Genomic DNA, 22,122 nt, shown 5'->3' with positions numbered 1-22,122 from the left:
CTTGATGTCCCCCTTTATGTCCCCCTTTATGTCTGAATCAGAAGAATGATACACTCCACCTGGGCTGGGAGAAGTAAGGCACTTTGTCTTCATTAGAGCCCTCTGAGAGCTCCTGGCTGCTTCATTCCTCGGGCGCCATGTTACGTTGTGGTGGCGGTCAAGGTCTCGAGAGCCTGATATAAGGCAGTTTGTTGGCCCCTGGGCATGGGTGCCATTTGTGTGTGTGCCCCATGGTTTTCTCTGGTGGGTGACGTGGGAAAGTAGTCTCCAGAACCACTTTTTTTTTTTTTTTACTTTGTTACTTATTTTTGATTCTTTTTTGCAATGCTGTTTCATAGCCTCACAAAGTGGGCACGCCCTTTAATACTTTATTTATGACCAACCGCAGCGATGTCCTTGGGTACAATTGACACATGTACAAAGACAAAGGTACAATACATCAAGAGACTATATAAAATTTGATAAACAAATACAAAAGGAAATGAGGGCCCTGTTCCCATGGGAACTTAAAATCTAGATAGATAGGATGAGTGATTAACAGGAGATGGAGACTGCAAAAGTGAGAAGGATTAGATGGGGAAACTTTAAAGGGACATACATCACTTGACAATTATTATTTTTTTAAACCAGAAAGCATACACTTTTAAACAAACCAAAATAAAGCAAGTAAAATATTTAAAAATGCATAATAAACATTTATAGACTAATCATAAAGTTGGTTAGATTTCATGACATGGCCCACCTCTTTGCTAGGTAAGTTTTCAAAAAACCTCCCCTGCCTTATCCACCTTTTTCAATTTAAGACCAGTCCACTAATGACAGTAACAGGGTACCAGAGAGAGAAACATGACAAAAGAGATTGCTCTTTATAATCACACTGATCAGACTCACTCTCTTCTCCCCCTATTTAAACCTTGTATGGTGAAGAGATCTTCCACATGTGTAAATATGTCAAGCATGCCCAGTGCACATTTCCAGCATTCCTAAGGATAGGATGCTGATTGGTTAGATAAGTTCCCCCTCCGTGGAAATAGTGTGGGAAGCATAAGAAGAAAGAAGCAGGGAAAACTGAACAAAAATCCAATTTACCTGCTTTTTTTTCAGCTAAAGGTTTTGAATAAGACAGTTGTCTCAAATTTACTCTTGCTAGCCGCTTGTATCCAGAAAGCCAATGTTCTGCTGTTTAGAGCAGTGGAGGCCAACTACTAGTGGAATAAAGTTATACACCGGGATACAGGCAGTCACAGGAGGTTCACACTTATGAGTGGGTTTGCAGGGGAAAGGTTATTGAGTAAATGAATGGTAGGCCATTCAGGTTGTAACCGCTAACAGCCAATTAATCAACTTTATTTTTTATTAGTATTTTATTTTGCTAGTATGGCAGTTTTTCCATTTCCATATTTTGTTGCATTAAAAGCAGGATACATTTTTGCATTGCAGCACAGCAGGTCCTGTGCTCTTGTATTGTAGTGCATGATATATTCATTTTATTAAAAAAGGGGAGAAAAGTAAAACACAATTAAATACTGAGAAGAGTTTGCAGGTTAGTCATAAACCCCTACAGAAAAGCATATCACCTGAGCAGTCCTTTTTCATTCTTTTTTTTTTTTTGTGAAATGTAATTTTCATAATGCCATATATTGAAAAACACCAGAATGTCCATCAATCTGTGTCTTTACAAAGCAAAATATAAAGTTTATTTAAAATCCTCTAATGGTTATCTGCAGTTGTCTGAGTTATGTCTTCCTTCACTGTTAGTGATTAAGACTTGTGATCTTGTGCTGTGTTTGCCATCTGAGCACAATTATATCGAGCATGATGTAATTCTATCGTTGTGAATGTAAAAATTGAATAAGAGGTGGTGGTGCTACAAATGATTTATGTATTCTCTCCCCCACTAGGGATTCTGTAATAGTATTAGTATAATGTTCATATAGTTGGACATATACCAAGTGAGATTCTCACTGTGCTTTTTAGCTGCACATGTCTTGCATTCACTTTTATAGAAACTGCTGAGACTAGTGTGCGTGTATGCATGTTTCTGTGGGTAAGCTCTGCTCATGTGACTTCATCATCGTTGTCCTCCAACTGGTTTTACGGGGAGCTCAGGGATTGACTCAGAGCCAACCATTTTCCCAGTTATTATCGAATTCGTAGGTACAATTTGCCAGTCCTAAAAATACTTTTAAAAAGCATGCTTTATTTTAATGTATAAAAATAGGTATTTAATTTCACTGAGAATTTTGTGTCTAAATACAAACCAAAGACATCTGTCATGTTCATTTAATACTCAGAAGTTGCCTGTTTTTGTAATGCATCTTAATGATAAATGGCTTCTGGCTTATGTCATATTTAATTAGCGAGGAAGGTTTATACAGCAGTTGTGTGGATGCATAGAACACATTCCATATTAACCTTTGCTTGCTGCAGAATAAGTGTGTAGTCTATCCTCCTGCAGTGCACATCAGTAACTGTCTGGCACTGCAAGAGTATTGTGCATTATTACAGTATAATTGCTGTAAATACATTAGTATGGATTATTTTAGCCATGTGCTATCAAGATTCAGGTCCAAATGTAATTATAATATGAATCAGCCCTGGTAGACATGGAACATAAGCCTATGAGATATTCATCATTTTGTTGTATGCCTTGTGTGGAGGTCAAATAATCTGAAGGACATTCCTTTACTTCTAAATAAACAATTAGATATAACAGATGTATGTGTGGTTAAACCACATTTACCATATTTTACTGCTTTTTGAAAATAGAGAGGCTGTTATTGGTTTGTTTGTTTAATAACATATATATATATATATATATATATATATATATATATATATATATATATATATACTCTTTAATATATATACTTCCAAAGTAAATAAGCAGGTATATTTTTATGCATATTTTTGGGGGGGGTATATGACATAATGATTTGCAAGCCCTCCTCTCTTTCCCCAGCTCCGACCTTTAGTCTATGCCAGTGAATACACTAATTAGAGGCTACTTCGTGAGAATCCTCTGTGCTAGAGCCACAATAATTGCAAGACGAACTTTTATAAACTGTGATAAATATGACAGACTACAGACACATAGCGCAGTTCGGCCTTCATTACATGTATTAACAGCTGACTACTTCCTGGGTAGTGAATGAAGCAGAGTTTTAGGATGCGTTTATATTGAAGGAGTTGCTGTCTCCAGATACTCGTCACAAAAATGGTTTAACTAATTTTCTTAATTATGATCTATTGAATATGACCTCTGTTTATAATTACTGAATTATGGCACACCAGATCGGGGTAAGCTTTGTTTACACCAGGGGTCGTCAATCTGGTCCCTACCGCCCACTAGTGGGCGATTCTGGCTTTCAGGTGGGCGGTTGTGGGTTTTGCGTAAAATGCCCAGGCCGGCAGGGGAGAACCTTTCATCTTCCCTACTGGCTCATGTAGAGCCAGCCTTGCTGTAAGCCCTCTCAATCTGGTGAGGAGATCCAAAATCTCCCTCCATTGCCCGCTGACACTTAGTTCCAGGAGAGGGAGGGAAGGGGCTGGGAGGCTCTGTATTCCTCCCACGAGCAGCCTGGTTTGAGTGTTGCCACACGTTAACCATGGCAACGCTCCGATACAGTGCTGTGCTCGCGGGAGGATTGGAGAATCAGCCTGCAGCTGGAGGAGCTTCAGAATAAATTGAAAGTGTCACCACTGGACCAATAGGGCTTGCAGCATGATGTGCCCCTTTCCTGAAGAAGGGAGGGGGAGACATATTGAGCTTGATTTGCACATATCATTAATGTACAAACAATATAGATCTTATGCCAACTCTCACACACAGCACCCCTCACACACACACACAAACACTGCACCACTAACACACAGAGCACCCCTCACACACACTGCACCCGTCACACACACACACACACACACACACACACACACACACATAGAAGAAGAAAAATGGAAAAATAGATACGTTTAAGTACGTTTTAATTTTTTTAAAACCTCCTTTCGAAAAAAAAAAAAAAAATTCACTTGCACTAAAATATAAAGTTATTGCGTCACCGGTGGGCGGTAAGAAAATTGTATCATCAACAAAGATACAAAAGTGAGCAGTTGGATATTTAAAGGTTGACTTACCCCTGGTTTACACAGACATTTGATCCAGATACACCAATAGTGTTTATTACGAGGTTTGCAATGTAATCCTGCCAGTAAACACAATTGGTATATACTGATATATGAAATGGCAGGCAGCTGTATATGTGAAATGAGCTTGCCCTCCCCTGTATTCAAAAATTCCAATATCTGGATCAAATACCTGTGTAAACCAGGGGTAGTCTTTTTCTCTAAAACTGCAAGAGGGCAAAAATATTAGTGAATGATTACTTAAAGTGTCTCTCACTTTGCAGGTTTTGCATTTTTTTTTTTTTTTTTTTTGGCCCTCTATTTCTCTCAAGGTTCAGTTTTAGTTGCTGGGGCTTACCCACAATCCATCAGTCAAAATAATCCCACAGAAGGGCAAACTGCAGACATCATGGATAGAAATTAACAAAATAGAGGCACCCAGGTATTCAGATTCAGTGCAAGAAAGAAAAGATAAAATATATATATATATATAATATCCAACGAGGTAGCGGCACTCACGGAGTTTAAAAAATCTAATCTTGTTTATTGTTGCATGTTAAAAAATAAGATCAACGTTTCAGTCCAACAAACAGGACTTTTTCTGTCATATGGTGGCAGTACCAGTGGGTTTTGCTCCTTCCTGTGGACAAGCATCTAACAAGCTTAATTAAATCAACAAAACCCCTCCCCCTTGCCCTATAAGAAGGGCTATCCGGCAAAACCAACCCCAGTTTCCTTTCTTGTCCCGAGAGGGAAGGACACAGCATCTGGAGGGTGAGACACACAGGCTGCTGGTCTGGGGGATTCCGGTCCGAGAGCTGCCCGGGCGGTTAGCTGAGAGACCATGCTACCTCCGTTATGGTTACGGAGCAAATGGATACATTGCCTCTTATGCCGAGAAGGTTCCGGCGAATACTTTCTGGAGGCGGTCTTGATGACCTGCGCACAGCGGTGGAACGCACGCCCGGGAGGTGATGCGTTCCACCAAAAGTTTCCGGTGGTGCGCATGCGCATGCCGAAACTTTATTTAAAAAAAAAAAAAAAAAAAAAGGCGCGAAGTTTGATGCTCGGCACAGATGAAGCTGTGCAGTACCCACTGACAGCATGGATGCTTGCCAGAAGTGGTACGCCGTGTCACCAACCCCCCACACGGTTCAGAGGCATTTTGAGGTGAGGTAAATTAATCTTTCCTTCAAAATGATCTCTGTAAAAGTTTAGACACTTCATTTGCAAAGTGTGAAGCCACGTGGTAAGAAGAGGACGAAGATGACGGTATATGTACCCACTTTATGCACTATGATGAATTGCTGTGAGCAGTATAGGTACTCTCTATATGCTCTATGACGAATTGCTGTGAGCAGTATATGTACTCGCTATATGCACTATGACGAATTGCTGTGAGCAGTATATGTACTCGCTATATGCACTATGACGAATTGCTGTGAGCAGTATATGTACTCGCTATATGCACTATGACGAATTGCTGTGAGCAGTATATGTACTCGCTATATGCACTATGACGAATTGCTGTGAGCAGTATATGTACTCACTATATGCACTATGACGAAGTGCTGTGTGCAGAAGATGTATGCAATATATACACTACGATGTGTTGCTGTGAACAGTATATGTAATCACTATATGTTCTATGACGAGTTACTATGAGCAGTATATAAACTCACTATATGCACTATGATGAATTGCTGTGAGCAGTATATGTACTCGCTATATGCACTATGACGAATTGCTCTGAGTAGTATATGTACTCACTATATGCACCATGACGACTTGCTGTGTGCAGAAGATGTATGCAATATATGCACTACGACGTGTTGCTGTGTACAGTATATGTAATCACTATATGTTCTATGACGAGTTACTATGAGCAGTATATATATACTCACTATATGCACTACGACGTGTTGCTGTGAACAGTATATGTAATCACTATATGTTCTATGACGAGTTACTATGAGCAGTATATATTCTCACTATATGCACTATGACGTGTTACTATGTGCAGTATATATTCTCGCTATATGCACTATGACGTGTTGCTGTGAACAGTATATGTAATCACTATATGTTCTATGACGTGTTACTATGAGCAGTATATATATACTCACTATAGGCACTACGACGTGTTGCTGTGAACAGTATATGTAATCACTATATGTTCTATGACGAGTTACTATGAGCAGTATATATTCTCACTATATGCACTATGACGTGTTACTATGTGCAGTATATGTAATCACTATATGTTCTATGACGAGTTACTATGAGCAGTATATATTCTCTCTATATGCACTGTTGTGTTACTGTGAACAGTATAGGTTACCACTATGTGTTCTATGACAAGTTCTGTGAGCAGTGTATGCACTCACTATGGGCACTATGACGAGTTGCTGTGCACAGTATATGTACCCACTATATGCTCTGTGTGTGTGTGTCTAAGATGACTCGGCCTCAGAAGGGTACACGCTATAAAGTCCTTGTATAAGGACAAGAACCTCTTTAGATGTATCCACTAGATGCTCTATGTCGCATTGTTTTGTTATCCACTCGACCTTAGTAGATGCACCCACTATATGCTCTATGCCGAGTTTGAAGTGTGGCCTCCGCTTCATTAGTTGTATGCACTGTATTCGTTAAGAATGAGAACTCAACCTCCGTGCATGCTCTGTTAGGAGTTACTTGAGGACTCAGCCTTAGTATATGCATCTACTATATACTCTGTCGAGTTGATGGGTGGTCTCAACTTCAGTAACCACTATAGGCTATTTTAGGGGGGTTCTTTTCCTTTTATATACTCTATATATAAAAAAAAAAAAAAAAAAAAAAAAAAAAAAAGCCTCACTAGTTTATGGGATATAGGTATACTCTATATGCCTTATGTATGAGGTACTGGGAAGACAGGGCCTCAGTATATGTCTTCACTAGTTTCTCGATGGATGAGTTACCAGGAGATGTATGCTCATTAGCCGGTATAGAGATGGCATCTTCACAGTAGCTCATATATCTAGATCTATATCATCTCCACAGGAGTTGCGTAACCCTGGTATATGGCATAGGTTGTGTAGGTATGCTTTCTGTTCATACAAGATTCAGTATAGGTTACTGATATCTCTGGCAATTTGGACGGTTAACGAACACACACAATGTAGGTGTTTTTTCATCAACACACTGCAGAACAGGATTAACCTCTGCCCCAGTCGTTTCAGAAATTGCAGTGGTCTAATAAATTCCGTTACTTGTAGCAGGTGATTAGCGTGTAACCTCGGTACTGTCTAAAGAAGTACTGTTGTGTATATTAAGGCGATTATTTTAATTTTTGGAGATCAGACTGAGATCAGATCAGACTGAGCATACAGAGGGAGACCGACGTTTCCCCAGCAATCCATATATTCTATTGCCTATTCATAGAGTCCCTAGATCTCGTAACATGTTAAAAAAGAAATCCCACTGTTTTCTCTCCCCGATCATAGAAGAAGGGGTGTTGGTAGTAGCGGATCCAATTTTCAAATTAGATAGAGTTCATTTCAGGAAGTCTGTCTTCCGTCTGTTTTCTGGGTATCGCTACAGATGCTCTTTTTTAATCCCCTTCATGTTTCGTGGTAATGATTAAGGGAAAATCCGCAGATTCCAGGGGTTGTAAGGTGTATTGCCACCCTTCATCTCTTCATTCCATAGATATGGCAGAAGGCTGTAAATTTTCATGCGCACTCTTCTACAGGGTTGGTACATCAACCGGCAGGGAGGAACCGGTGTAGGCGCTCTCTCTCTCTCTCTCTCCTGCATGCGGTTATCTTGCTGGGGTGCAAATTCATCTAGTAGATTTTTCGGTAGTTCCTTTCAGAGGGATTGACATAGCCGTCTAGCTCAGAGAGGGTATTTGGAATTAGGAAGTTTGGTCCTTATGTCCGTGTAATTTGACTCTCTGGAGTGGAAAATTGTTGTTCCAGCCAGGGCTCTGTTGACAAACTTTTCAACGACCAAGTCACTTCCTGTTTCACTACAGGTCCCTCGGTGATGGATTACTCTCTTTGTAATGTGTCTTACTTCCGCTTACGTTTTTTCTAGTTGTCTTAGAAAATTAGGTCTATCGGAGCCTTATCCTGGTTCTTATTCCATGCTGAGCATAAAGTTTCTGGTTCCCAAACGTTCGAAGCTCTATCGGTCTCAGGATGTATAGGGATCTACCCTAGTGGTTCTGTAGAGTTTCAGGTTGATAGCCTGACTACGGCTAGGGTTCTTTTTCATCATCTAGGTCTGCGGGAAGATTTGTTTGGCTATGTTGCTTGGCAACTATATATCCTGTTTAAAGGTCTACTTTCTGATAAGGGTTAGAAATTTTTTGGGGGGATTTTGGGAACACCCCTGCTGGTGTGTTTCATTCGTCTAAAAACCCTTGCTTTATGTCTTCTGGTTTTTTCTTGTTCGGCAGGCTTCGGCGTTTTCTGCTTTGAGGTCCAGGCCTTCAAGCCTGAGAATCCTGCTGTTCTTAGAGTTTACATCCAGATTTTAAGCTTGAGGTTTTTTGTAATCTGCCAGGTCCAGACATCCTCCTAGAGTTCTGTTTTCCCTTCCTGGTATTTTTGTCCTTGAATTTTGATATATTTTGTTAAATTTTTTTTAGGTAACACCCGTTCGATCCTGTCAAAGGGTTTCCCTTACAAGTTTTGTTTCTCCAGGACACCTTCTTGGGGGCCATCTTATCGGCTAATATGTTCAGAGAGCTTCAGTCAGTTTTCATCCCCAGATGATTTTTCAGTTTTCTCATGGTCACGGTGGTTCTTCACGCTAAACATTTTTTTTTCCCTACAGGTTGGTACTAAGTGTAGCTTGAAGGAGCTTTGTAATGTCTCTTTTCCTAGGACTAAAGAGCTCAGTTATTCTGGTCCTCTGTTTGTTAGCCTCCCATAAAAGGTGTCAGGATACAGTGATTCCTGCAACTCTTTTGTTTCATTTGACTCAGGCGAGTATGTTGGTTGGCCATTTTCTCCCGGTGGTCTTCAAGTTCCGGCTTCTCTCAGGACGCTTGGAGTATTGGCTGCCTCTGGGCCAGTAAGAACACTTGTTTTTTTCTAGTGGCCTTCTGTTAGGCACCATCTTGGGCTTCCATTCCACATTTTCATAAAGCTCTACAGGTTAGAGATGTTCTCATCCTCTGAAACTGCCTTTTAGGCGTATAAGTTGCGACCTACGGTGACATTGAACCCGCCCTAGTTAAGGATCTTGCTATATCCCACTGGTACTGCCACCATATGACAGAAAAAACAGAAATTTTTACTTACCGTAAATTCTTTTTTTCTTAATATGGTGGCAGTACAGCTTCCCTCCCTCTATTTTACATTATCTTGATTCGCATGAGTTCTATTTGGGTTTTTTCTTGCTACTTACTGAGGTTGGTTTTGCCGGATAGCCCTTCTTATAGGGCAAGGGGGAGGGGTTTTGTTGATTTAATTAAGCTTGTTAGATGCTTGTCCACAGGAAGGAGCAAAACCCACTGGTACTGCCACCATATTAAGAAAAAAAGAATTTACGGTAAGTAAAAATTTCTGTTTTCTTCAGGATCAATACATTAATACATTCAATTAAACCAACTTTTATATAGCAAGGTACATTACAGAAATAAGCTTACCCTCAGGTGAAGTGCATTCCTGACCGGCGTCCTATGCCACCCCTTGCGCATGTGCAAAGAGGCTCCGCCCACATGATGTGATGACGTCATCGCGCCCGTTCCCATAATACAAACGCGGTCATCATAGGGATAAGGCTGCGGTTGCCGAGAACAGTAAAATAAACACCATACCAGTGAGAGAAACAGGAGACCACGAATAATAGCAAATGGATAAAGTGCTTAGAATATGCAATAATAAGTGCTCAAACTAGTAATGCAACCACTGTTGCTGATGTGATATGATGATCATAATAAAGTGAACCAGTGCTTATTCAAAATACTTGAGAGTAAAGTGCAAATGTGAATTATGACAGAGCAAATGTTGCAGTGCAAATAGCAAATAGTGCAAACAAATATATATAAATATAAAGTGCTGAGTGAAAATATGTTGAGGGACTGATCCAAAATTACATCATATGTGCACTATGCATTTACAATAAACAACAATTACATAAAAATTATTTAACAGTAGTGACTTTATGCATATATATCTAGTGCCCAATACATATAACATGGGCCAAATTATTAGAGTACTTATTGCAGACTCTATTACTTCAATATATAGATCAATGATACATTGTATATTTTAGAAACTATAATGGAATTTATAGCTTATTGTTTAAGCATTTATGGGAACAAACTGGATTAGAGTTACCTTACAACATTTCTGCCAAAGATGTGTATTTTAAACTGTCTAAATTACATAGGAAAAGTATTGATTTGGATCTGCATGGTGTCTTCTTATCTGATTATTATAAGGCAAAAAGAATACCTAGAGGGTTCAGGATATTAAATATCCCTACTATAGGAAGGGGCAAAGCGAAGGTGTGTAAGGAATGGACCATGGTATTAAATAAAGCATCGATGGATATGATGTTAATTATCATTAAAGATGTTAAGGAAGACTTAATGGAGGTCAACCAAAAAATCTTAGAGGTTGAAATAGAACATGCTTTGTTACTCGCGTCCATGGAAGGATTAAAGTTACAACAGAAGTTAAAAGAAGACCTCCTCAGATATAAAAATGAATTGATTAAATTTAAAAAACATAAATTTGAGAAGGTCCAGCAAGATTATTTAGATCACAGGGTTTACAGATGGTTATCTGGAAATAACCCGAATAGACCAAGACGACAACGCAGAAGAATTGTAAAACCCAAAATACCAACTATTGACAATACGTCAGGGGAGTCAGCCTCAGATAATGACAACATTGAATCCACCATCACACCTACAGCGTTGACTTTTTTTAGGGGTCCCAGAAACAGGTACCACCAACAGGAACCGAAGAAGAGAGCACGCAGAACCAGAAGAGGCCATGGGAACAAGAAACGTACCGAAGGGCAAACCGCCTCACAAGAAGTAATCCCAATATTTAACCTATCACACAGACCTCTAATCCAGGATGAGATTGACCTATTAAGCCGGGGATTGTCTTTTGTACCAACAGCCAAACCAAATAAATTCAAATGGAATGTTGAATGGTACAAGTTTGGCAGAAATATGCGTTTGAAAGAATATTTCAATCAATTGGAAAAAACTCCATCAGGCAATAGCAACAAGGCATTAGGGAAATTTCGTCCTAGATCTACTTTTGACCCAATGACAAACAAATCGTCAATTAAAACTTTCCTAACTATGACAAATAAGGAAGTACGTGAAATTATATCTAAACGAGGTAGCACACGGCACAACATAACCACAGATCAATGACGACTACTTAAAATCCTTGGAGAAGACTCCTCGATAGTAATCCAGTCTGCAGATAAAGGAGGTGGAATAGGGGGGCGTGGCTTGCCGTGCATGGAGTGAGTCGCACACCGCCGCAGCTCCGCACCCTCGGACCACAAAGCCCCATATCAATGCCTCACTACACCACAAAGATGGGTAAAACAAAGCGCCAGGGCACCCCGGGACCCTCTGGATCCAGCCCGCAAAGGAAAAACGCCGGACCGCTAGATGATTTCCTCACTTATTCAGACGGCCCCAGATCCGCGAGACACGCGGACAAGATGGCGGCCACTTCCCCAGGGGCTGAGAGTAACGCAAGCTCGGAGCCGGGAGCAACGGGAGGTGACCCTCTATCTAGAATCACTGCCGAACTGGCAACCATTTCGGCTAATATGCTCTCAAAGAACGATAAGACTGCCCTAGTAGCGGAGCTGAGGTCGGCGATACGAGAGGAGATACAGGAGGTGCGGAGGGACCTTTCTGCACTGGAGGAAAGAGTCACAGAGCTGGAAGGGGAGAACCTCAGGGCCATACAACACTCCCAATCGGCAGATCATGACACAGCGAGGCAAGGCTCAGTGCTGCTTGAACTCCGAAGGCAGGTGGAGGACCTGGATAACAGGGGGCGGCGCAATAACATTAGAATTCGAGGCCTGCCAGAAACTGACCAGGAAAACCTGACTACGGCCCTCACACAGTTATTTACACACATCCTGGGCGAAGAAGCCCCAGAGGACTACCAAATAGAACGCGCCCACAGGGCCCTGCGTCCCCCCAGGAGAGACGGCCTACCACGAGACGTGATCTGCTGCCTCCTGTCCTTTTAACTCAACGACGCCATTATAGAGAGCGGCGCGCCCTCAGACTATCACCTTCCATGAGGCCACTATCTCGCTCTACCAGGACCTGTCCACCCTCACATTGGACGCACGAAGAGCTCTAAGGCCTCTCACGCACATACTCCAAGAAAAACGTATTCCCTATAAATGGGGCTTTCCCTTCAGCCTCCAGGCCAAACGGGGGAACACGTGGTGCACACTGAGGTGGCCCAACGACGTACCCAGTTTCCTGAGGACAATGGAACTGCCACCGGTTACCATCCGCAACTGGATCTTGGATCAGCCTCCGACTCGTCCTGACCACCCTGAGGTGCCTGTTCCGCTACGCAACCAGGCACGGAGAGACACACAGCCTACACGCTGGGGAGGCCCCGATGGGCCCGAAGAATAGACTGATCCACGCAGACTCCGGCCCCGGCGCTTCCCTGCCCTCCTGCACAGACTTAACCTGCTGAGGTTACCCCATGGTTTTCACGATAACAGCTAAGTACTCACACTTTCATCCATTGGGGTACTGCCACATTTCCCATCCCACCTAGGGTACGGGGGCCCGGGGCCTACAGTTCTGGGCATCACGGGTTCACGGGGAGGGCCTATACTTTATATTTTCTGATTGTCTCTTGGGTGGGGTACGGGCGCAATACTTATAAATTTCTCCCGGGTCGGCCAAGTAACGGAATTCATCTAACCGGGGTTTGTGAGATGCGACACCCTGGCTCTGCCTCCCCCACATGCAGTGCCGTTGCCCGGGACCCTTCTCGTGGTCCAACCTAAAGAAGGACTGCCTCGCCCTTGTGTCTCGCTGACCCACTCACCAATAAATGTTGACCCACATGATGACCCATTAACTGGGGCCGAGTGAACAAACACTAATCCCGGGTTGGGTGGCGAGGGGATTGGGAATCTTGGGGGTTATTTACTTGGGATGGAATGTCGCATGTTAGGTGAAAAGTAGCCTACCCTGTTTATTATGAGCCCACACGCTGTTTGTTAGCCTTATTGTTTAGGGGTCTTGGCTTGCTTAGCAGATATGTTGGCCACATTGCTGCGACACTTTAGCCCCCAGATACCAACTGCTCCCCACCCTTACAACGAGATACCCCGTATGATTCCTTAGCAGGGATGGGGGAGGGGGGGGGTTCCTTGAGGTTGTCTAGACTAGCCAAGGTATTGTGAGAAACATGCATGTCTTCCGGTTCTGTTATGTGCCGGTTCACCTGCTCCCGTGCACCCATAGAGTCTGTCTTCCGATATATGCTCGTATGTCATGTTTGCCACGCTGCTGTCGTATTTTCACTCCCGGGGCTGTGCGGGCCGCCCGTGCCGGTGCTGGGGTGGCCCGCACTGCCCCGGGATGGGATGTTATGGGAGTTGGGGGATCTGGGAGTGGTTAAACTTAGCGGGAGTATTGCGAGTACTGTATAACTTTATCAGATATGTACTGTGTATGCAAACCCAAACAATTCTATCGGTGTGTATTGCATTCTCTAGACTGGCTCGACCGACATGCCCACCAGGTTAACGCAGCTGTGATGATACTAGATCGACCCCCTCCCACCCTCTCCCTCCGCTGCCACCCCAGACGGCCTGGTGACGGCCTATGAGTCGGGAAACGAGACCTTTCACTACACCTGACCCTCCACACCATGGTTGGACGGCCCCTGCCGTTGCTACCCCCCTAGAGTCATAGCAAAGGACGTTAGGCTCCCTCCCCGGCACCCGTTGCCCTACTACTCCGACAAAACTGACAGCTTACGGTCAGACGCCCCAGAGAAGCCACATTAATCCCGCCCAGACTAAATACCTAGCCCACCCACACCAGACTACCAAAGAGACCCCCAGTGGACGTACCAACTAATCTGAGACGTGGGCCGAGGGACCGCGGTCCCTGGTATACACCGACAGACCACACCCGCCTGACTTCCGTGACCCCCTGCGACCGGCCCTCTTGTAAATTAGGTCACCCTAGCACGACCTAGGGCTACGGTTGCCAATACCCCAAGGCCCCTTAACGGGCTAGCACCTTAACCTGCCTAACTCCCCTCTCCCAACCGTCCCTTACTGCCCTCTATATCCCTTTTCCCCCCCCTCCCTACCACCGGCGCTCCGCTCCCTTCGCGCGAACGGTGCCAATACACAGCCATGGCGTCGGGCTTCAGACCCTCGCCTTTACCCCTACGGACACATAATGTCCGCGGCCTCAACTCCCCTGATAAGAGGCGCCATCTGCTACGCACACTCTGGTCACAAAGGGTCTCAGTAGCGTTTCTACAGGAAACGCATCTAAAAGGGGATGATGCTCCACAGGTCAAAGACAGGAGATTCCCATTAAGGTACTACGCCAACCACCCCGACGCTAAACGTGCGGGGGTTGCCATCATCTTCTCCCAAAACACCCCATTTCTTAGCTCAGCCACACAGGCAGACCCCATGGGCAGATCTCTATTTGTTAAAGGCACGATAGCTGATCACAAGTACACGTTCGCCACTGTCTACTGCCCCAATAAAGGGCAACACCGATTCTTAGCAAAAACCCTCGCGAAATTGGAGAGGTTCCGGGAGGGAACTTTGATCCTAACCGGTGACCTCAACATCCCCCTGGACCCCCGGATGGACTCCTCCGCGGGCACTAGCACCATCCCCCGCACTGTATCCGACAAGCTAAGCAAGCCCTGTCCAGATCGGGTCTGGTAGACTGCTGGAGGGTGGCGCATCCTGATGATAAAGATTTCACATGTTACTCTGCAGCACACAATAGGTATAGCAGGATAGACTATATCTTCCTAGCCCAAGAATACCTCCCCTTCCTAATGTCTTCCTCGATAGGGATACAGCACGACTCAGACCATGCACTGGTCCGAGCCACTCTTAAGTCACCGCTTTTCAAACCCAGTGAACGCCACTGGAGGCTAAATGAAACTATACTGACGGACAACAATGTCGCCACACAAATAGCCCAAACTCTGACCCAATACTTTCAAGAAAATGTCAGGCCAGATACTGCACCCCTCACAATATGGGAGGCGCATAAATGCGTAATACGGGGACACATGATTAAACTATGCACCCAGCGTAAAAAGGAGCACTCAGCCAGAACACAGGAGTTGATACGCGAAATAGCCACCTTAGAGACAAGACATAAAAGTGACCAGACAGACGATACCTACCGACGCCTCACAGACACACGTAGGCAGCTCAGAGACCTGTTATCCCAGAATTTACTCCAAACCATACGCAAATCCCACAGACACTTTTATGAGTTCTCTGACAAATGCGGTAGGACACTAGCCCATACACTGAAGCAGAGACAGAGACAACACCACATCCACCAGATTAAGGGGAAAGATGGGACGCTGAGAAGGACACCGACGGATATTTTGCAAGCGTTTAGGCTTTTCTATAACTTAGATACCACAACGCGACGCTCAGATAGACCCCAACACCTACGCAACATAAATGCCTTCCTCACAGAACACGTAGGCCGAACGCTCCCAGAGGAGCTAGCCGAGGAATTAGAACAACCTCTGACTGGGGAAGAACTCGCCGCCGCACTTAAAAGTTCTAAGTCGAATAAGGCACCGGGCCCCGACGGTTTGACGGTCTCATACCTGCGAAAGTTCAAAGACATACTGCTACCACATCTGTTACAGGGTCTCAACTCCTTGCTGGAAGGCGGGCGGTTCCCGACAGACTCCCTACGCGCCACGGTCACGGTCATACCAAAGGAGGGGAAGGACCCCACTGACTGCGGGAGCTACAGACCGATCTCGCTCCTCAATGCTGATCTCAAGCTTTTCGCTAAAACTATAGCCATGAGACTCTCCCGCGTCCTCCCCACTCTGGTCCACCCAGACCAGGTGGGGTTCATCCAGGGACGGGAAGCTCGAGACAACACCATCCGAGCCCTACACATGGTCCACTCTGCTCGGTCGACAAATAGAAGCCTAATCCTGATCTCCACAGATGCGGAGAAGGCCTTCGACCGGGTAGACTGGCAGTACCTCGAAGCCACCCTCTGTCACATGCGGTTTGGCCCCCACATACGCTCATGGATCCTCGCCCTATACACTATCCCGACGGCCCGCATTCGGATTAACGGCGGTCTCTCTGCTCCCTCTGCCATTCGGAACGGAACCAGACAGGGCTGCCCCCTGTCCCCCCTCCTGTTTGCCCTCACTCTAGAACCTTTCCTAGAGGCGGTCAGACGGGACGGGGGAATCACCGGGTATAGGCACCGCCACACAGTGCATAAAGTGGCCGCCTATGCCGACGACATGTTGTTTTTCCTAGACAACCCCACAATCTCCTTCCCCAATCTCCTCCGAGCCTTCAGAATCTTCGGTGAGATCTCCAATCTTAAGCTAAACCTCAGCAAATCGGAAGCCTTGCCGATTTCACTCGCCGCCGAGAGAGTCGCGCATTTAAAGTCACAGTTTCGCTTTACCTGGTGCGACACTAAACTCAAATATCTCGGCGTCTGGCTGCCCAGTGGCCTAACACACCTGTTCCGATTAAACTTCCTTACCATTCTCTCAGTCCTTCAGGCGGATCTTCATCGCTGGAAGGGCCTCTACGTCTCTTGGTTCGGCCGAATCAATGCCGTAAAGATGAATATACTCCCGCGCCTTCTGTACTTGTTTCAAGCAATTCCCATTACAATACCCAGGTCATTCTTCCAAACACTAGACACAGCAATACGGCAGTTTGTCTGGAACGGTAAGGCAAGCAGAATAAGCAGGAAGCTCCTAGAGCGCCCTAAAAGTAAAGGGGGTGCGGGACTCCCATCCCTCCGGGGATACTATCACGCGGCACACTTACTCAGGGTCATTGACTGGCACGCCCGTCCCACAGCCAAACTATGGGTCCCCATGGAGCAGACACTCCCCTCCCGTCTGTGGCTCAGCTCACTCACTCTAACAGCACTGCGCACAGGTAATCCCCTGACCGATGCTACGCTACGGGTCTGGTGTAAGTTACGGTTCACACACCAACTCACCACCACTGACGGCCCCCTTACACCCATCACACATAACCCACAGGTGGGAGGGGGACTCACGCCCTCAGATCTACACGCTTACACGGACACTGGCTGGCTCAGCTTCCGGCAGCTACTGCGGGGTAACCAACTCAGACCTCTCACAGACATATTAGGGGACAAGACACCTACAGGAGTAGATTACTTTCACTACGCCCAAATACGAGCTTATTACCCGGCCTTCCCAAATAAACAATGCCTGAACAGACCACCCACGCAGTTCGAATCCCTTTGCATAGCCCAAACCCACCCGGAAAGGGGAGTCTCGCAGCTATATGCGACCCTGCTCAGCAACGAGCACCAGTCTCACCCGAGGTACATCACAAGGTGGGAATCAGAGACAGGGACCACGCTCACAGAACAGGAATGGGACAAGATCTTAATACTGACCCACAAATGCTCCATCAGCTCCATTCACCTTTCAGATATGGGTGTCAGTAACTGTACCGGGTAAAGGGGAATTGGGGCGTCCCTACCTAACGGGGCGCATATGAGCTTTCCTCTGCTAGCGGTTGAGACATGCCCTTGTGGACTGGTGTATATTGGCAAGACTGAAACTGCCCTATGTAAAAGGATTAGAGGCCACCGCTCGAGTATTAGGTTGGCCTATAGGGATGGACAATCAGATAAGCCGGTGGCCACGCACTTTTTTACAGTATAAACATCCACTTGCTTCTTTGAAATTTTTGGGTATAGATCATGTACCCCTGTCTCGCAGAGCTGGTGATCGTGGGAGAATATTGCTTAACCGGGAAACTTTTTGGATTTCGGAATTAGACACTGTGTCTCCAAAGGGACTGAATTAAACTATTTAATTTCTTTCATTCATATGAGTCTTAACTCCAACTTGGAATTTTTTTAACAGTTTTTTAATAGCCTTTTAACTCACTCTCTTGAGTAGGTGTTTACGGTAGTGCACACAAGATATGTTCTTACTGGGTTCTTGATAATGCAGTAATGTATAGACTAGATATATTATATTAGAGCAGTTGGTACACTAAGCAGACAAAAAGAAAAATGCTTAAACAATAAGCTATAAATTCCATTATAGTTTCTAAAATATACAATGTATCATTGATCTATATATTGAAGTAATAGTCTGCAATAAGTACTCTAATAATTTGGCCCATGTTATATGTATTGGGCACTAGATATATATGCATAAAGTCACTACTGTTAAAAAATGTTTATGTAATTGTTGTTTATTGTATATGCATAGTGAACATATGATGTAATTTTGGATCAGTCCCTCAAGATATTTTAACTCAGCACTTTATATTTATCTATATTTGTTTGCACTATTTGCACTGCAACATTTGCTCTGTCATAATTCACATTTGCACTTTACTCTCAAGTATTTTGAATAAGCACTGGTTCACTTTATTATGATCATCATATCAACTTTTTCAGTGCTTTCCTATGGGGAGCGCTAATGCATTGCCGCGAATGCGCATTCGGTCTCCTCGGCCGGTGAGCGGGTTCAGTCTCTCCCACCGGCCGACGGAGTCAGAAGGAGGAGCGGCGCGGAGGAGGAGACAGCGACGAGGGACATCGTCGCTGCCTCAGGTAAGTGACTGAAGGGGTTTTCATCCCTTCAGCAACTGGGGAGTGGGGGGTGGGAGGGTGAGGGGACCTGTAGTGCCAGGAAAACGGATTGTTTTCCTGGCACTGGAGTTTTACTTTAAGGGGCATAAGAAAAGGGGGGAGGGGGGGAGGGGGGGAGTGATGGAGCCGCTTTAAACCATCTCCCCCATGAGCTCTTAATATACCTAGCTGCCTACCTTACAATATTCTGTTTCACATTTGTTCTATGTTCCTAGCACTGAATCCAGAATCTGAGAGTAAATGTAATTATTGACTGTAGTTGCTTATTATTAGTGATGAAATGAACTTACTGCTGTTCAAATAAAACCAAATATAAAAGGGGATGAAATGCTACTCACTTGCATGGAGATGCCATAAAGAACAGCCTGGCCCACCAACTAAGTTGGATTGCCTGCTTTTCATTGGAAATACATAGCAGTGTACAGTTTGTTACAGTAGGAAACACTGTATAGATTAGTGAACAGTGTTTATGGATTTGCAGGGAATTTAAACTTGTAGGGAAATGTGAGAGTACTTCCATTAATGACACATCTGTTTTGGATTGACCCTGTGCTTCCTGTAGGGCAGTAGCTAGTGTTAGTACTTTCTGTCTTGTCTGGCCGGTTAATTCCATGTCACATTGTAAAACATTCCCATGACTCTGCTTAGATTCACAAACACAGGATGTTTTCCAAAAGTTCAGTCACCCAGAATTATTGTGCTGAAAGCAAAAACTGTTTAAGGATATTTACACTTTTCAATAAGGCTATTTGTCAAACTTTTTAAATATGACTTTGTTTTTTGTTTGTTTTAGAGAAAATGTTTATATTTGTGAATATTATAATTTTTGTCACTATTTTTTTTTGTATCCTCTTCATAATTTAACTAGACAGTCTTAGTCGAATATTCTTATTTGTACTACATTTTTGTTTATATTCTATTCACATAGTTGTTGTTTTTTTTGAGAAGTAAACCGTTCTTTTCTTCCCACAGACCGAGCAAGCCACAGTGAGTGCTGAATTTGAAAGCTACAAAGTGCGTGTCCATAATGTTTTAAAACAGCAGAAAAATAAATCTATTTCTCAAACTGAACAGGAGGTCTTCAAACAAGAGAGGTAAATGGTATATTATAGGGATCGACCGATATTGATTTTTTAGAGCCGATACCGATACCGATATCCTGTGAACTTTCAGGCCGATAGCCGATATAATTTGCCGATATTCTGTACATTTACCATTTTGGAAAATAAAAAACTATTTCTAAAGGTAAATGCACAAAATATACATGCCACGTGTAGTGGATGCAGTGTGTTTAGACAGGGGAGCTGTGTATGTGTGTGTAGTGGATGCAGTGTGTGTGTAGTGGATGCAGTGTGTGTGTAGTGGATGCAGTGTGTGTGTAGTGGATGCAGTGTGTGTGTAGTGGATGCAGTGTGTGTGTAGTGGATGCAGTGTGTGTGTATATAATGCAGTGTGTGTTTGTATAGTGTGTGTATATAATGCAGTGTGTGTGTTTGTATAGAGTGTGTGTGTTTGTATAGTGTGTGTGTATATAATGCAGTGCGTGTTTGTATAGTGTGTGTGTATATAATGCAGTGCGTGTTTGTATAGTGTGTGTGTGTATATAATGCAGTGCGTGTTTGTATAGTGTGTGTGTATATAATGCAGTGTGTGTTTGTATAGTGTGTGTGTATATAATGCAGTGTGTGTTTGTATAGTGTGTGTGTATATAATGCAGTGTGTGTTTGTATAGTGTGTGTGTATATAATGCAGTGCGTGTTTGTATAGTGTGTGTATATAATGCAGTGCGTGTTTGTATAGTGTGTGTGTATATAATGCAGTGCGTGTTTGTATAGTGTGTGTGTATATATAATGCAGTGTGTGTTTGTATAGTGTGTGTGTGTATATATAATGCAGTGTGTGTTTGTATAGTGTGTGTGTATATAATGCAGTGTGTGTTTGTATAGTGTGTGTATATAATGCAGTGTGTGTTTGTATAGTGTGTGTGTATATAATGCAGTGTGTGTTTGTATAGTGTGTGTGTGTATAATGCAGTGTGTGTTTGTATAGTGTGTGTGTGTATAATGCAGTGTGTTTGTATAGTGTGTGTGTGTATAATGCAGTGTGTGTATATAATGCAGTGTGTTTGTGTAGTGTGCATTATATATACACACACTATACAAACACACTGCATTATATATACACACACACACTATACAAACACACTGCATTATATATACACACACACACTATACAAACACACTGAATTATATACACAGTGTGTTTGTGTAGTGTATGTGTATAATAATAGTGTGTGTGTGAGGGGGCATTTTTTATTAAAACATTTTTTTTTAATTTTTATATTAAATTATTTATTTATTTTTTATATATTTAATTATTATTATTTATTTTTTGTTGTCCCCCCTCCCTGCTTGTTGCCTTGCCAGGGAGGGGGGATATGTTAATCCCTGGTGGTCCAGTGGCATAGGCTTAGCTGGGGGAGGGAAGTGGGGTGGGCAGCAAGCGTTTACCCACCTCCCAGCAGCTCCTCCAGCTCCCCAGTGTAAATCTCGAGAGACCCGCGGCCGTCAGAGCTGGCCGCGGGTCTCGCAAGATTTACACTGGGGAGCTGGAGGAGCTGCTGGGAGGTGAGTAAACGCTTGCTGCCCGCCCCCCCAGGACCGCCGGGCTTGTAATGAGCCTGGCGGTCCTGGGAGGTATTATCGGCAATATCGGTATCCCTATTGGCCGATACCGATATTGCCGAAAATACCGAATATCGGCCGATTATATCGGTAAAACCGATAATCGGTCGATCCCTAGTATATTAAGGCCAGAGCACATTTGTTATCAAGCGCAGAAATTTGACTAATGTCAAACAATATGACTTTTGCTTGTATGCAGCAAATAATTGACATTTTGAATAGTCAAGTAAAAATCTGTTATTAAATTAACATTTTTTTCTTTTGGGATATTATGCTCGTGCACATAGTATGTTGCTCTTTAATATCCATGTATTGTAAAGTGCTGCGGAATAAGCTGGCACTATATAAGTATGAATAATAATAATGTAAGAGCAGCTTGGGATGCCCCGTAATAATCAGGAGAGTGGAGGCTTTCCTTGTTGC

The 22,122-nt window shown here is 43.8% G+C and overlaps 1 protein-coding gene across 2 annotated transcripts in view; it reads left to right on the top strand.

The window, feature by feature from the left end:
• GCC2 (GRIP and coiled-coil domain containing 2) overlaps positions 1 to 22,122 on the top strand; it is a 100,634-nt gene that overhangs the window by 52,664 nt on the left and 25,848 nt on the right. For both annotated transcript variants that reach the window (XM_063458078.1, XM_063458087.1), the window contains exon 17: positions 19,988 to 20,109. In XM_063458078.1, coding sequence (XP_063314148.1) covers positions 19,988 to 20,109 — 122 coding nt within the window. The remainder of the gene's footprint in view (positions 1 to 19,987; positions 20,110 to 22,122) is intronic.

Source organism: Pelobates fuscus, chromosome 1, assembly GCF_036172605.1.
Source record: "Pelobates fuscus isolate aPelFus1 chromosome 1, aPelFus1.pri, whole genome shotgun sequence".
Lineage (NCBI taxonomy): Eukaryota > Metazoa > Chordata > Amphibia > Anura > Pelobatidae > Pelobates > Pelobates fuscus.
The sequence above is the reverse complement of the archived record's forward strand: the minus strand, read 5'-3'. Positions and strand labels throughout refer to the sequence as shown.